This window comes from Apis laboriosa, unplaced genomic scaffold, assembly GCF_014066325.1.
Source record: "Apis laboriosa isolate Shangri-la unplaced genomic scaffold, ASM1406632v1 scaffold1_cov151, whole genome shotgun sequence".
NCBI lineage: Eukaryota > Metazoa > Arthropoda > Insecta > Hymenoptera > Apidae > Apis > Apis laboriosa.
This window is the reverse complement of record NW_025222279.1, coordinates 4,412,357-4,428,933: the sequence shown is the minus strand read 5'-3', so window position 1 is coordinate 4,428,933 and position 16,577 is coordinate 4,412,357. Positions and strand designations below refer to the sequence as shown.

The following is a 16,577-nucleotide window of genomic DNA, read 5'->3' as shown; positions in this document are numbered from 1 at the left end:
TCAATGAACTCGGGATTCAGACAATATTTGATGCATTATATATTTCTGTATGCATATTTATGGGCTGTGTATATGAACCTATAAACTCATTTTATTGAATGAACTATTTATCTACTCGCTGATTTTTTCGCACCGGTGCATAAATGCTAATTGAACTGTGGCAATTAAGTTGTTATTATTTTTGAAGAAGCAATTTGCAAATGTTCAACTAAATGATTAAAATTTTTGTTGAACATTTTGATTTTTAACAAAGTATATTTGCAAACAAATTTTTTATTAGACATTTTAATTTTTGTTATATAAATATACAGACAAAAAATTGCTTCTTCTAAGTTATAAATCACTGTAAATGTGTAATAATGATAGGATGCCACATATTAGGATTAGTTAACTCAAAATGATCTGTATATAGTTAATTATTTTTACGAATGTCTGCTTATAATGTTAAAAATTTGCGAATAATATGTTAAGAAGTGCTAAAAAATAAATAATAATAGCAATTATCAACTTTGTTCAATGTATAAATAAAAGCAATTCTATTAAATGAAAAAATTGTCTATAAATATATTTGTTTAACTACTTTTCAAATGGTGTGTAAAGTAAATAGAGAAAGATGAAGAATCATTTATTTTTAGATGATTATTACAGGTAATTTATGCCATTGGCAAATGCAAACATGTTTTGTAAAATGGATGAAGCTTGATAAACGTAGATGTAATTTTATCATAAATCTAATGATTATTACAATATTATTTATATCAAAATCATTTTCTGCTTTTGTTACGAAAATGAGACTCTAATTTTTATTTTATTTAATTATTTTTCTATTCAACAAGTGCTATTTTTCATAATAGAGAGTACTATTAAAAGTAATATAATTTACTTATTTGTTCTAATTATATATAAAACATCTACTTATAAATTATTTTCATTATCTAAGAAAGTGTTATTGTTTAAAATATGAATTGAAGATATAATAATGAAAGAAAAATATTAATCAATATCTAAAAGTTAGTAATGAAAACAGAAACTATATTACTTATCTGTACAAGAATAAATTTTATTACAATTTATAGAAATTTTGTCCTGTTAAATCAAATGAATTAAGTATTTTGTAATGAGGATGCTTATAATAGATTGATATTCAAATAATATATAAGACGTAAACAATTTAATAACTTGTAGATCATTGACCTAATTTTTATATAACTCAAATAGTATTTTAAAAAAAAATATAAAAGTAAATTTTATATGCATAATTATCAGATATAGCAATTTAGCATTTTTATTATTCTAATATATAATTTGTCTATAATAAAAATCAAAATCTATAAAAATCTTCAAAAGCATCCACATTACTTACATTGATTATTTCATGCTTATCAATACAGAAGAGAATAAATTTTTTTACGTATTAGTGAATGTATACTTTTCAAGTAGAAAATATTTCTATTAATATTAAAATTACATAAAAAGGCAAAGGGAAAATATTACAATTATTTCTTTTATTATAGACGTACCTTAAACGCAACAATTTTGTTTAAATCATATTTATATTATATAATAATTATCATGTTTTAATAACAAAACTAAAAATTGTGATCTAAGTCTAATTTAATTTAATTTAGAAATTCATAGGATGCAAATATATTGCCAAATATTATTAATGGACAAAACTCACAGCATTTAAGGCATGATTCTTTTTTTAGTTCTGTATCTTTTTTTTTTTGTTTTGTTTTTGTTGGATAAACATATACATTGTATGAAACTGACTGTTGATGGTCTTTGCCACGTTACAGGAATGTAGAACAGCACATCAAAATGTTACGTAAAAAACCAAATTACATAATGTTTTTTTAACATACATATATATATACTGATAAACTTGTCCATTTCTTTACGATAGTCACTTTCACTTTAAAAGAGATTGAAACTTAGTAGATTTCTTCAATAGTGACCACCTGTCTGTTCTTGATATACTTCAATAACATCATCATTTTCCATTTCCAACTGCAAAAATAGTTTTAAAATCATAATATTTCATAAGATTTGATCATATTAATTATAAATAATATTGAAGTCAATCCATAAAAAAAGATACATTATTGATAAAATTTTGTTTTTAAAATTAATTTTATAAAGTTGTAAAAAGAAATTTTATGTCTCATTCAAAATTTTAAATTTAAATAGAAGTTTACCTGCTTTGGTGTTTCATCATCATTAATTCTTTTACCATCAAATAGAAACCTGAGTGATGTCATAGGAACACCCTAAATAAAATTTAGACATGTAATTAAATATTTTTATCTTTTTTAAAAATATATATTAAATAATTTTTGATATCAAAATATACAGAAATATTATAATTCGATATGTTTTACAAATAAAAATCAATTTATCATTTCATTTTATTTTTAAAAGCTCAAAAATATTTTAACCATAAATTACATTAAAAATTCATTTAAAAAGAAAAAATATATTTTGTTTCTAATAAACATATGAAAATTCGTGATTTTTTAAATTTATAGTTTTACTATCATATAACTTAAATTATATATCACATGTCACATAAAAAAAAGTAAGAAATTATTACAAAAATTTTTTTAATAAATTATTCTATATTATCAAAAGCTAATAGTATCATCCACGTTTATTTTGAAAAGTGAACTAACCACACGATCGCTATATGATTTCTTGAGTTTACCCATTTGAGTGGTCATCTTTACCCTAAAGTGAATTTCATTGCTGTCCTAAAAAAAAATGAAATGACGAAATCGGTCATTAAGAGCCATCAAAATAAGATGTCAATATAAAAAAATATAACTTTAACTTCTTACATTTCCAACAACTTTAAGCTTGATATATTCAGAATTCGCGTCGCCTGGGCCGGCTTCGGGTTTTTGTTCCTAATACGCAAGGTTAGACTGATTAGATTCAAAATATGATTGAACATTCGAATGTTATATTAAATTTATACTATAAAATGCCCACTAACAAATTGTTGATTAAAATAAGAAAGCCTACCTGATTATCAGACATGGTAATTAATTAAATATAACAATTCTTGACCACGCGCCAGAACAGTAACCAAACACAAGCACGCAATATGGCGCCGCGCTTTTGTCAGTTTCACAGTCTTCTATTCTTAAAATAAAAATTTTAACGTTTAGTAGCTATTTTCGTTCCAAAAGACATCATTTTCTAACAGTTTTGCTTTAAAATTTAATTGTTCTTTATATATTTACATATATATTTGCATATATATTACATATATATTTGCATATATATTACATATATATTTGCATATATATTACATATATATATATAGATGGATATTAGCTAAATAATTACATTATAGAAATAAAATATATCATTAATTAGATAAAATTTTCTTTTTCAATTATTTTTTTATATTGAAAATATAAAATATTATGAATTACTCATTTATTATGTTTGTCTTATTATTTTTCATAAATATAAATTAATTAATTTTATATGTTTATAAAATAATATTTTCCAAAATAAATTTATGTATATAAGCATTATATGATTATATAAAATATAAGAATACTCAAATACCAGAAATCTTTACATAATTCAATTTTGATTGTTTAAATTTTTTAACGAAAATATAATTTTAAGTTTCTCATTTATAATTAAATTTACATTTTTATATTTATTAAATTTTTCATTAATAATATTATTATTTTGTTAAAAAGAAAGAAATAAATATTTAAAAATAATTTTAAATTAATTAATATTTATTCCCATTTATGAGGAAGCCATTTTGTTGTATAAATTATATTTATATATTCGATTTCATTATGTGTTCTAAAAAATTAAATTGGTAACTTTAATTTAAATGTTTTACCAATCATAAATTGATGTAAATTATATTATTCGTTACATAAGAATCAGATTTAATGGTTGTCCGGTTTTATGACACGATATCAAAAAGATAAGTTGAAACACCTTGCAAATTCTATAGTACGTCTAATCATAGCATGCCATTAATGTTGTGACGTGTTATTTTTTTTTAACTAAATAAACAGCGAATTAATCGCGAAGATTGGCTGAAAACGTACAAATACCTTAGGTAAATGTTATTTATTTTGGTTTTATCTGTAATTTACAATTGAATTTCGGATAATTGTAAAATGAGGAGGTTATGTGCACATCGTTCAGTTTATTTCATGCTATTGAGAATTTATATGAAAATACTATTAATATTTTAATTAAATCTTCTTAATTATTTAAAAAAATGTTTTGATAGAATTAATAAATAGAATTATGAAAATTAATATAAATTTTAAGTTAGTGTTTGATAAAAACATTTGATCAAACTATTATTTGAGAAGACTTATATTACAGCAATCTTGTTTTTCGGTTTTAATAATTGATTTTAATATTTCGATATATTAATTTCCTTTATTATTAAAAATTGTACTTATAAATAGGAATTTTATATATTCGAATATTCAACAAGTATTTTTATTATGATTATATTTTTTATATATTTTTTTATATATTAATCTAAAATTTTTTAGAATACATTATACAATTTTATTTCTTATTATCTGAAAATATTTTTAATAATATAACAAAAATATATTTACTGTAATTAAATATTTAATCAAATTTATCAATATAAATAGAAGTTTTTAATGTTTTTTTAATAAAGTCAATAAAATAAAATATAATTCTGATTCTGATTTCTATTTTATTTTATTTTGTAGTTTATAATTTTGAGTTATAAATTGAATTAACATTATTTAATATCTGATTACTTATAATAAATATTTACTTTTTATTTATTTTTTTAATATTCACTATATATATTTTTAATCTTATTTATCTTTAATATTTAATTTAATAAAGATATAATTAATATAAAATGATTTTTATATATTTATAATATTTTTAGATGATATTTAAGATTCATAATTAAAATAAAAATTTTATCGTAGAAAGGTAAAATGATGCAAGATGAGCATCTGGGTGGTCCTGCAAGACGAAATGTTTTCAGTCAAGCAATAGGAAGAATATCACAAGTATGTATTCAAATTTTTTGAAATTTTATTGTTTTAATTTTTTTTTTATTTTATAAGTTTTAATATAATTCTTATTTTTTATAAGTAATCTTTTAAATATTAACAGTATTCAGTATTATTAAAGTTTTCAATTTTAGTAATATATGAATATATTTATATTACAGTTATATCAAAGATATTTGGATCTTTGGACACCTCACGTAGTATCAAGATGGGCAGTTGCTCTCTTTCTCATATTTGTTTTTTTCTTGCGTATATTTTTGTCAGAAGTAAGTTATTGTTGTTTTGAAAATGAATGATTAATTTAAAAAGATTCAGATATATTTTTATGCTTATATTTTTAGGGATGGTATATTGTCACATATGCATTAGCAATTTATCATCTAAATTTATTCATAGCATTCCTTACTCCTAAAATTGATCCTGCAATGGATTTTGATGGTGAGTGTTTATAAATAGTATTTATGAAAATTACTATTTATTAATAATATTATAAGATTAAATTATAATGCTTCAAAATTTCATATAGTGATTATAATTTTATATAATTTTAATATTTAAAACAATTTTAATTTTTATTTTCACAACAAATTTTTAACAGAAATTTTTTAATAGATGGTGAAGGACCAGAGTTACCTACAAGATCTAATGAAGAATTTAGGCCATTTATTAGAAGGTTACCTGAATTTAAATTCTGGTATTCTGTGATGAAATCTACAGTTATTGCTATGATATGTACTATGTTTGATTGCTTCAATGTACCAGTATTTTGGCCCATACTTGTTATGTATTTCATAACATTATTTTGCATTACTATGAAGCGTCAAATAAAGGTAAAATCGTATATTATAATTTGATTTATGATATTTTTTTTGTGTTATTTTAAATTAATTTTTTTATATAAATTAATTAAATTTATAATATTATAATATATATATTATAAAATTGATTATTGATAAATTATTAAGAAAAAATAATATATAAGAAAATTTATTAAAATATTTATTTTGAAATTTATTTGCAGCATATGATCAAATACAGATACCTGCCGTTCACTCATGGAAAACCAAAGTACCAGAATCACGAGGATACCTCGAGGTTAATACCTTCAAAGTGAATAGGTGTGAAGTATGCTTGTTGATGGAGGTGCATAAGTGTGTAGATTTCTATTTTCCCAATATCACAATGGAAAAAAAAAATTTTTAAATTTAAAAGCAAATAGATTCTTTTATCAATGACATTATATATGAATAAAATCATTGCCTTGTATAAGGAAAGGTTTAATTCATGAAAGATGTAACACTAAAAGTATAATGTTATGTGGTATATAAACTGAATTGTCGCGTAATATATTTGTATTATAAAAACTTGTATAAAGTATTGTTAGGTTATATAAAGTGGTCACGTAATGATATGAACAATACAGCAATTGTTAATATAATATTAAATTAACATTGAATGTAAAGAAAACAAAAATAATTCATACATGTAAGATTCGTAATCTCAAAACTAATATCGTTTTTCTCTTTTTTAATACATTTTTCGTTATGAACATTTCATATAGAAGAATTCTATTGTTTCTTACATCTTTCCTTATATATTTAAATTTTATTTGAAATTTATCCTATTGATTTTATCATCTAAAAATAATGGTATTTATTAAAAATAATGACTACAAATTAGTTTTCTTTTCGCTAATAAGAATATATTTCAAATTGATTAATTTTACAAATTTTTTCTTTATTAAAAAAAAAATCGAAATCTTTCCAACTGCTTATAGTATATATTATAATTCGTGATAGATGGCATTTAATTCTTTCTATCAAACGGATTTATTATTATGAAATAATTTAGTCCAATTTAGTTTAATATAAAACATAAGACATAATGTCTTAATAAAATTGTGTTCTTACATTGATAGATGTATATTAAATGATAGTTTAAAACAACACATTTAATGAAATAACGCATACCATTCACAATTTTGCTTTAATTTGTTTCTATATAAATTTGTATATACGAAGTTATTTAATAAACATTCATGGATCGTCTGATGCATAGTAAATAAATAATAAATAGCGTTATTAAAAGGGATAATTTCTAAAGGTCCAAAGATCATTTTTCATGTTATTTTATCACAATGTTTTACATTATATCAATTTCATAAGTTAAAAGAAATTATATTATTTTTATTTATTAAAGTTTATAAATATATATTGTACTATATTTAAATATTGCCCAAAAAATTTTCGAATTATTTTATGATTTTTAAATGTGTTTATTATTCATTTTTCTAATATTTTTTAATCATTTTAATATCAATGACTTTAGATTATATCAAACTTTAATATGTATAAAGTACAAGTTTGCTCAATTATATTTGAATATCAAAATAAAGTTTTCAAGACATATCAGGTACCATTTCTTCGATCTTTCATCTCATAATTACTTAATAACAATTATCTTTTTGGATCTTTGGACAAAATTTAAATCCCAAGTAACGTGTTCTTGTTACCGGGCATAATATTACTTTGTCTTTTATACATATATATGTATATATATATATATATATGTCATATTTTTCCAAAGATAGTTAAATCATTATTTCATAATATAATGTCGATCATAATGTAATATTCTTAAAATTTTGTATAGCTACATGCACACGCATAAAATTTTGTGTAACACCATTTTATAAATCTTAATAGATATAAAATATGGTAATCGGTCATTTGATATCATTAAATAAGGTAAAATGAAAAATTTTGCGATATGTACACGAATTTGGGAATATAATGATGCCCAATGTTTTACGGAAGCGATTGTTAATACGTATTTACAATATATTTTCGATACTCAACAAAACTTTCTCGCAATGGAGTCAAAATAAATAATGTTTCCATTAACAATTTGTTATAATAATAAATATTTTTTCTCTCTTATTCAATCTTGACACGTGATATTTGTTTTATAAATATTTTATTATTAATTTTATTTATTTTTTCTTTATTTTATATTTCTAAAACGAAAAAAGAAAAAAATATTTAACATAAACGGTTTATATATTTTTTATTGTAATATAGTTAAGTTTTAAAAATTTTTATTTTTTCAAATGTTATTTGTTATTGTAAATTTTTAAATTTTAATTATTAATAGATGTAAATACTTAATAATAGAAAAGGAGAGTTCTTGTATTTCTTTTTATGGATATATAAATTGTGCTTTAACTTATTTAAAAAATAATTTGAGAGAATTTTTAATATTTAAGATTTTTTTTTTTCTATGTAAATTTGCACCAGAGATATCAACACATACTATAGTATAGATGAATATTTTTTTGAAAAAGAAATTTTTTATGATTCTTTTATTTATTTACCTTTTTTTTTCAATTGCAAATAGAAACTGGGTAAAATAATTAGAAATAGTTTTAATAGTAGTTTAAAATAACTTTTTATATAATTTATTTATTATAATATATTTATAATAAATATAAAAGAATATATTCATATATATTTATCACATATATTGAATGATATTAATAAATTTTAAAATACATAATCTTAGATACGTTAACATAATTTATTCATACCAATATATATATAAATTTTAGCCAGTTTTATTTGCAAATTTTTCTCAAGAAATTTTTTTTCTTTTTCTTTATTTCATATTTATAATTCATTTTAAATATCATTATCATTTAATAAATTGTCGATAAAAAGATTGATAAGATAAAGATTGTACCATGTTCTGGATGATGAAGAAACGAAATGGATAAAAAAAAAAAAAAAATTCTCACAAACTTTTCTTTTTTACAGGAGTCCTCCCGTGGAAATTTGGTGATGGGTGTCGTAGAATTTAAAACAGCGAAATTGATTTTCCTCCGAATACGAACGCGTTCGCGTTTTTCTTGAGCCTGAGCATTACGTTAAAATGAAATAAAGAAATTAAAGAAAGGGAAAGAAAAAAAAAAGAAGGAAAGAGGAAAAATATAAAGGGAAGCGAGTGTGAAGGGAGGCGAAAGTGACGAGCATGAATGGATGTATGAATGGGAAAGAATGAGAGGGCATCTTTTTCCTAATGGTAATTCGAAATAAAAATGTTAACTCATTGCCGCATATCTTAGGATCTTTTTTAATTTCTCCAACCATTCCTTACGAATCGATACATATATATGTCGCAAAACTGGTGGTACAGCTTAAGGGGTGAATCTATCCACACTACTGATCGAAAGTTTAGAATTATTAATTTGTATAGTTAACATATCTGATAAAATCTAAATATTTAAATTAACATATTTTTAACGCATAAAATTTTTATTTACTTAATCTGTTAAATTAATTAAATTTATTATTAATATTTATTCTAATTATAATCGTGATATTTATTTTAAAATAATCCAGATAAAATTTATAGTAATTGTGCAAGAATTATAAACTATCTTGCAAATTAATTTTTCATTTCTTTTAATTTTTACTTTGTTATTTTATCGAGAAGTATCTATATATAGTAATTTATTCAGAATAGACGTTGCTCTACATTTTTGATTCATTTTTTTTAATACAGATTCACCCCTTGCATCGCTAAGAATTTGAAAAATACTTTTATTTTCGTCTGTTTATTTTTCTGTTTTTATTAAATTTTTAATTCAATTTTAATTCAATTTTTAAAGAATGAAAGATAAATTTAATATTTTTATTTCAAAGATTTATTAAGCATTTTTCTTCATTTGTATTTTAACAGAAATCAAAGGGATTAAACATTTTTTAAATGATTTGTTATCTCGCAAAAAAGAAGCAGTTTTATATTTTATATTAAATGTTTTGATACAAGTATTTTTTAGGGAGATACAGATTGTAAAGTTAATTAATTATTGGTAATCTTATAAATATATATGTATATGTAAATATATTATGAAAGAAAGGATTGATTGTAAAACTAAAATCAACGAAAAGGTTGAAAGAATTGATCACTTCATTTGAAGTATCGTTTTATTGCATTTGTTTTCGGATATTTTTATATATGAATGAAATTAAATCAATATTGTTTTATTAAATTTATTGCGAAAATGAAGAAAACAAATATATATATATATATATATATATATATGTATAAACAAATATTTATATATATATATAAAATGTACTCGTCAATTCACAATCAATTTGTATCATAAAATATTTGTACATTAAATGTGATTATATGTAAAACAAAGCAAAAAAGAAAAATGATTCAAGAATCTAGTAAAAATTAGTTCTAACTGAAAATGAGAGAAAATGAAAATATCAAAAAGCAGGCACATATATATAGCATAAGCTATAAATTAATAAATAAATATTTTCACATTTTTTTTTTTCGATTCTTTCATAAACAATTCTTTAACAAGATATATATCTTCAATCTTTTTCTCCTTCAGTTATTATTCCCTCTTGCTTTCATCGTTTATAACATTCACAATAATTAATTCACTTTCTAATCCATATTCCTCCCTATAACTATGAAAAATTCGCAAACATATTTTTTTAAATAATAAACAACGATTTCCCATCTCATCAGATAGGCATTTCACTCTCCAAATATCAGATTAAAAAAAGAGTCAACGATTTATACGAAATAAAGAAATAAAATAGAGTTATTCTTTTAGATGTTAGATTCAGTTTTCGAGTGTCTCTTTTTCAAGTGCATGCAGCTTGAAATATTTTTCAACGATTAATCGATTCTTCAACGAAATTTCTTTAATCAAAATCATTCTTATTCGTTCATATCCTCCGAGATCGCTTTCTTCGATTTATCTAGAAATGTGGTCGTCGAGTTTAATCCAACAACGGTTGTGGTCGTCGTCTCGCTTACAGATGAATCCCTTTTTCTGTATGGATTCGATGGTGGACAGTATAATCTGTAAATTAAATCGTTAACGAAATCCAAAAACGTCTAAGTATATTAAATCGTCCCCATTTAAGCGTTTTAACTTTTCATCATTATATTCTATCTATACAAATTGATACTTTAAATAACGATTCAACTCGCGAAAATCGCATAATCGCAATTGTTCGTAGCGAGTTTTTTTTTTTTTTTTATTTTTTTCGAACGAAAGGTATGAATACATTTGAGAATAAAACTTTGAAGAGTTTCTCTCGAGAGTATTTCTTACAAATGGGCATTGCATTGCATTGTTCAGAAATTAGAAGTTTCAACGCGGTATCCACTAGCGAATGATAATTCTCGAGAATTTTATTCTCGAATATATTATAATTATTAATCCTCCAAAGTTGTTTTTCGCAAGTGGACGATTACGAAATATTATTATATAATTTTTATGCTCGATGCAGAGTCCATTAGCGAAAAATAAACTCTCGAGAGAAATTCTCGAAAGTTTTACTTTCAAATGTATTATTCGTGACCCAATGAAAATATTCCTTGAACGAAAATTGAACGACGTCAAAAGAGGTTAAATGAGAGTTAAGTGATTTATTAGACGGATTAAGGGAATAGAATACCTTATACTCTCTGTTCTTGAACGGGGAGACCAATTGTTATAATACCTTCTTTCTGTGTCCAGATCGCGGGCTGTGGTCCAACGTTCGATGTGGCTTTTCACCGTGTTTCGTACCTCGGTATTCAGGAAACAGTAAAACAATGCGACGAATAGTCCCTGAAAATGTTAAATATTTGTATTTCAAATGTGATATTGGTACTCCTAGCATTTTTATTATTTTTGAAGGAAAGTTAATTTTTGAAGTTTTGATTTTTTTACTCTGTCGTGGACTTTGTGTTTAATCAATTTGTTACTTATTAATAATAGTTCTACCTATTACTATTGTTATCTATTAATAATAATTCTATTACAGATTGAGAATGAAAAGTTGAACAGAGAATTTTAAAGTTTCGAATAATTAAGATTAATTAATAAAATTTGAAATTAAGTCGAGAATGTTAATTGTTAAAAATTTTTTTTTTTTTGTAAAGATTATTATCAGAATATCATATATAAAATATTTTAACTCTTTTACTTAATACTCCAAGGACATTATAAAAACTCTTTATTCCAAATATATATATTTTTATTTTTTAATTTTAAGAATTTTTTTCTTATTTGTAGAATTATTTTCGAATTATTATAAATTTTTTTTTTTTAACAATGAAATTGATATATACAAAATTTTTCTTTGTTCGCAAAGAACAAGTTTAGATTTTAATTCGAAGGAACAGATAATATGAAAAAAAAAATTTTGTAAAAGAGATATTAATTGATGGTATGTCTATAAAATTATATATATATATAAATTTTATATAAATATATAAATATATTATATAAATATAAATTATATAAATATATTATATGAATTTTATATAAAACTTGCCAGATTTTCTTAGAGATAAGTACATATTAAGATCTATGAGGTTTCAAAATTCGCCATTTTAAATGAAATATCAAAAGAATTTATGAAAAAATATTTGAAAAGAATTCGTTTCTGTGGAGAGAATAGAAATTCTTTTAAAATAAACAATTTTTAAACATTTGAATTGTCGAAAGGCCCTCCATCTTAGTAACATTTTTTTGAATCTTTTCTTAAATTTTCTTTTTTTTTTTTAATTTTTTAAGAAATTATTATTAATTTTCCATTATAAATTCAGTTATTATGTTTCTTTATAAAAATTTCAATGTATCTTTTTCTATTGTTTCAGAAAAAAATCTTGGCACTAACGAGGAAAAGAAAGACTCCAAAATCAGGAATTAAAATTTCATAAGTTTCAAAATTTAAACAACAACAACACAAATTAATTTTTTTCCCAAATTGTACGACTTTATTACAAAAAATAAAAAGAATCAATTCTCGATTATATAAGATACGTTCGTATAAATTCTCATTGATAGAAAGAAATATTGAAAAAATAAGAGATTTTACTGATATGATAATGTACAAATATGTTAAATACAAATTGTAAATATCATACATTTATGAATAAGCACAAATAATAAATAAACATTGTATCTGTATTAATTAGTACGATTAGAAGTACAGTATAGAAGAAAAAAAATATTAAACCGTTGCAATTCACAAAAAAACAATCTTTGGAAAAATTAAAATCGGCCATTTTTAATATTATCCAAATTTTCAATTTTATTTATTCTCTCTTATTAAAACTCGAAATCGATATCTTATCTAATATCTAAAATCTAAAATCCTTAATTAATCTTTCAAAAATCAAAGAATAAAAAAATAAAAATCCAATAAATTGAATTTTTTCTTCAATTTTTATAATCGAACAAACGTGAAAAAAATCGTCTTAAAATTGTCTTCTCGCATTAAACGTTCACGGAACAGAAGATAAAGAGAATTAAACAAGGATCAAAGAGAATTCTCAAACATATATTCAAACGTATATTCACGTTTGATCAAAAGTGGAAGTAACATTTCGCGATGAACCACTTTCTTTCTGAATTTTTTCCTTCCAAGCGAGGCGAAGTTTTTGTAACGAGATATACTTTTTCCTGGTCGCATTACCTGGGAAGAAAGTAACACAGCTCGAGCGTAGGAGAATGCATTAGCAACCTGACCCTCGGTGGGTCCTGTTAGCACCAAGACGTAAGTCACTCCGAGGAGCGGTATCAGAACCAGCAATGCTTTGCTCGCTTTTCTGTATTGCTGAGTTTCCACGTTCGTCGCGGACCAGAGCTTCGTTATCAACACCTGCAGAAAAGAAAATTTTACAAGGGAAGTGTAGTACAAGAGAAAAATAAATTCCATGATATGGGTTGGAATTTGATTTTTGGATGTTTTTTAAAAATTTTAAATTTTGAAATATTGAAAAATATATATATATATATATATATATATAAGATTTAAAAATGGAAAAGTATGATTTATTTATTTATATATAAAAAAATTATGGAAATTTTAATCTAGAAACAAAGAAATTAGTATATTATAAATTGAAATTTAAAAACTGTACTAATCATTATACACTATTTTTACATAATTTTTACGTTCATGTATTATTTAAAAAAATATAATATGAAAAAGAAAATGGAACTATTTTTATAGTTATTTTATTCAAAAACGATGTAAAAATATTATGAAAACAACTGAAAAATGCCATAGAAATATAAATGCAATTTTCCTTATAAAAAAATATGTAAACAGTAACATTAATAATTGTAATCAATTGTTGATGATATATATTAACAATAAAAAATATAAAAATTATTAAATAATTGATAAATTATAATAGAAAAATCATTTATCGATATAGATTTTGTAATATATATTTAAATTTATCTGTCGTGATCTCGCGCGCGGCGTACGCTTAATGTCGGAGAAAGAATATTACGGCTTAACATTTAGTTCGTCTCGAGCTATCGAGAGAGAAACATCGATTCTATCGATCCAATCAAATTAAAAATTATCTTTCAATTATAATTTATACATATAATATTAATTATAAATTAATAGAATTACTATATTATTATTTATTATTTATTGTTTATTATTTAATTTGTTATTAAATTTTAATTTTTAATTTTTATTGTTAATTTTAATTTTTTATTTTTAATTTAATTTTAATTTTCAATTGAATTCGATTTTTAATTTTGATTTTTAATATATTTTAACTTTAAATTTACTTTCAATTTTTAATTTCAATTTTATTTAATTTGACTTTTAACATTTTATTTTATCATTAATTTACATTAACTCTTGATTTTTAATTGAATTCCGAATTTGGAATTTTTTTAATTTCTTCGTTATTTTTTCTTTTTTTTTTTTTATGTTTTTTATATTGTTTCTTGTTGAATCATTCTTGTTGAATTCATTCTTTTATATTTGTTTTTTTTCTTTTTTTTTTTTTTCGTTTTAGCAATAATTAGAGCTGATATTTGTTGATATAAATTCAATAATTAATTAAATTTTTCTTATTTCGTTTTAAATAGTGAAATAATAGTGAAATATATTTTTGATAATGCCAATAGATTTAAGATTTAGATTAAATTAGATTAAGTTTCATCGTTGGATAATGTGAGATAAATTGCAAGCGACAAATATAACAAACTTTTCTAAAGATCAAAATGTTTAGATTTATTTATATATAATATTTATTTCTTATTTGTTTTATATCCCTTTTAACCATTATTTTAATTTATTTTTCACGTTTTACGTTTTTCTAATTTGTTCAAATTTAATCATTAATTTTTAATAATATCTTATTTTTATTTTTTAATTTCAGATGGGTCTCAGATGTAGTCATCGTGACGAGATTTGGTAATTGATATCGATTTTTCAAAAATTAATTTTTTAGAAATCAAGTTAAAAATTACGCAATATGTGTAATCTAATCTAAACTTATGTTATTTCTTTTGGATATGTTGATTATTCAAAGTAAACAATAGATATCGTTTCATCAATATACTTTATTAATATCCGTTGTGAAACATCTTAGAAATGTCATGTGATGATTATTGCAATAGAAAAGTTATATTTTAAAATTTTAAAAAGCGATGTCAAGCTATTATATTCATTTACATAGAGATGGCGTTAATAGTTCATTCTACCTTATCTCTATCTTTCTTCCACTATTTTCTATTCTTTTTTCTGTGTTTCATTTGCGGCACTCTAAAGATGGCGCTGATTTCAATATTTTTAATCTATTTCCATCCTTCTCACTATTTGCTCTCCTTGTTTATATTACTTTCATCTGCACTTTAGATAGCAGTGATTTCAATATTTTTTTTATCAATTAATTTTATTTTTCTTCTTCTATTTGCTTTCCTTATCTATATTTAATCCTCAAATTTATATACTTAAAAGATAATATCAATTTCTGATTGAAAATCCCAACGCATTTCATTGAATTTTTATACCTTATATATATCTTTTGATATTTAAGTAAATGGACAATTTTTATTCTATTTTTTTTTATTTATATTTTAGATTTTCTAATGTTTTATCTAATTTTAATATTAATTTTCTATTACGTTATTAAAACTATACGCGACATAAATCCTCTTAGAATAACGATATTATTTATTGTAACGTTATTTTATGTTAATTTAAATTTACCTATTTCTAAACATATATACCATTACACGTACACATATACATATTTCAGAAATATTTCAGAATTCGACAAAATATCTCTTCTCGTATCATTATTCTTTATCATTCACGTTTGTTTCTCTCATTCAATGGATCGAGATCAGGAATTCACACGTACTTACCCACATTATCATAAAGAGGAACACGACGTTCACGCAAAGAACCAAAATAGCTGGGGCTTGGTAAAACCAGTCATAAGCATGCGATACCATCCAGGGACAATGTTTGCCTAGCGCAATATCCTGTGAACATCGTAAGTTATATTTATTAGTTGAAACTGGGCCAATTCTCGAGTTTAATTTTACGGGACAAACACGTTCTTTTCCTCGTGGATAATCAGCGAGAAATATCTCGTTTCTCGATGATTTTCATTTTCACCTCGTTAATTTCAATTATTTTCCAAGAATGTTGGAAAAGTCACGTTGCATGACGAGAA

General features: G+C 22.4%; 3 protein-coding genes across 9 annotated transcripts in view; 1 reads left to right on the top strand and 2 right to left on the bottom strand.

Annotated features, from left to right (window-relative positions):
• Positions 1-1,685: 1,685 nt before the first annotated feature.
• On the bottom strand, positions 1,686-3,144 carry LOC122712361 (small ubiquitin-related modifier-like). The gene is made up of 5 exons (XM_043931939.1): positions 3,025-3,144; positions 2,838-2,906; positions 2,673-2,750; positions 2,199-2,270; positions 1,686-2,010 (listed from the first exon to the last, which is right to left on the bottom strand). Exons 1-5 carry the CDS (start codon positions 3,037-3,039, stop codon positions 1,948-1,950), a joined length of 297 nt encoding a protein of 98 aa, XP_043787874.1. The 5' UTR covers positions 3,040-3,144; the 3' UTR covers positions 1,686-1,947.
• Positions 3,145-3,865: 721 nt separating this feature from the next.
• Positions 3,866-13,030, top strand: LOC122712360 (protein RER1). 6 transcript variants are annotated; one of them, XM_043931938.1, is made up of 7 exons: positions 3,866-4,096; positions 4,968-5,051; positions 5,216-5,320; positions 5,396-5,492; positions 5,667-5,884; positions 6,076-6,149; positions 12,735-13,030. In XM_043931938.1, the coding sequence occupies exons 2-7, from the start codon at positions 4,977-4,979 to the stop codon at positions 12,751-12,753; spliced, it is 588 nt and encodes a 195-aa protein (XP_043787873.1). In that variant the 5' UTR covers positions 3,866-4,096; positions 4,968-4,976; the 3' UTR covers positions 12,754-13,030. The 6 variants fall into 6 exon arrangements, with proteins under 6 accessions (XP_043787873.1, XP_043787872.1, XP_043787870.1 ...); XM_043931937.1 differs by having other exon boundaries at positions 3,867-4,096; positions 6,076-6,197; XM_043931935.1 differs by having other exon boundaries at positions 3,867-4,096; positions 6,076-6,205.
• LOC122712359 (diuretic hormone receptor-like) overlaps positions 9,764-16,577 on the bottom strand; it is a 64,724-nt gene continuing 57,910 nt past the window's right edge. Inside the window, exons 7-10 of one of the 2 annotated variants that reach the window (XM_043931930.1) lie at positions 16,264-16,383; positions 13,556-13,741; positions 11,546-11,700; positions 9,764-10,944 (exon numbers count right to left, since the gene is read on the bottom strand). In XM_043931930.1, the coding sequence (XP_043787865.1) occupies positions 10,800-10,944; positions 11,546-11,700; positions 13,556-13,741; positions 16,264-16,383 (606 nt within the window). In that variant the 3' untranslated portion in view covers positions 9,764-10,799. The remainder of the gene's footprint in view (positions 10,945-11,545; positions 11,701-13,555; positions 13,742-16,263; positions 16,384-16,577) is intronic. The other variant, XM_043931931.1, reaches the window with a different exon arrangement.

Coding starts and splice junctions, on each gene's coding strand:
- LOC122712360 (XM_043931932.1), top strand. CDS start 4,977: ATGATGCAAGATGAGCATCTGGGTGGTCCTGCAAGACGAAATGTTTTC. Junction 5,321..5,395: donor TGCGTATATTTTTGTCAGAA/GTAAGTTATTGT, acceptor TTATATTTTTAG/GGATGGTATATTGTCACATA. Junction 6,150..8,866: donor AATCACGAGGATACCTCGAG/GTTAATACCTTC, acceptor TCTTTTTTACAG/GAGTCCTCCCGTGGAAATTT.
- LOC122712361 (XM_043931939.1), bottom strand. Junction 2,751..2,837: donor AGCTTAAAGTTGTTGGAAAT/GTAAGAAGTTAA, acceptor ATTTTTTTTTAG/GACAGCAATGAAATTCACTT. Junction 2,011..2,198: donor ATGATGAAACACCAAAGCAG/GTAAACTTCTAT, acceptor CTATTTTTGCAG/TTGGAAATGGAAAATGATGA.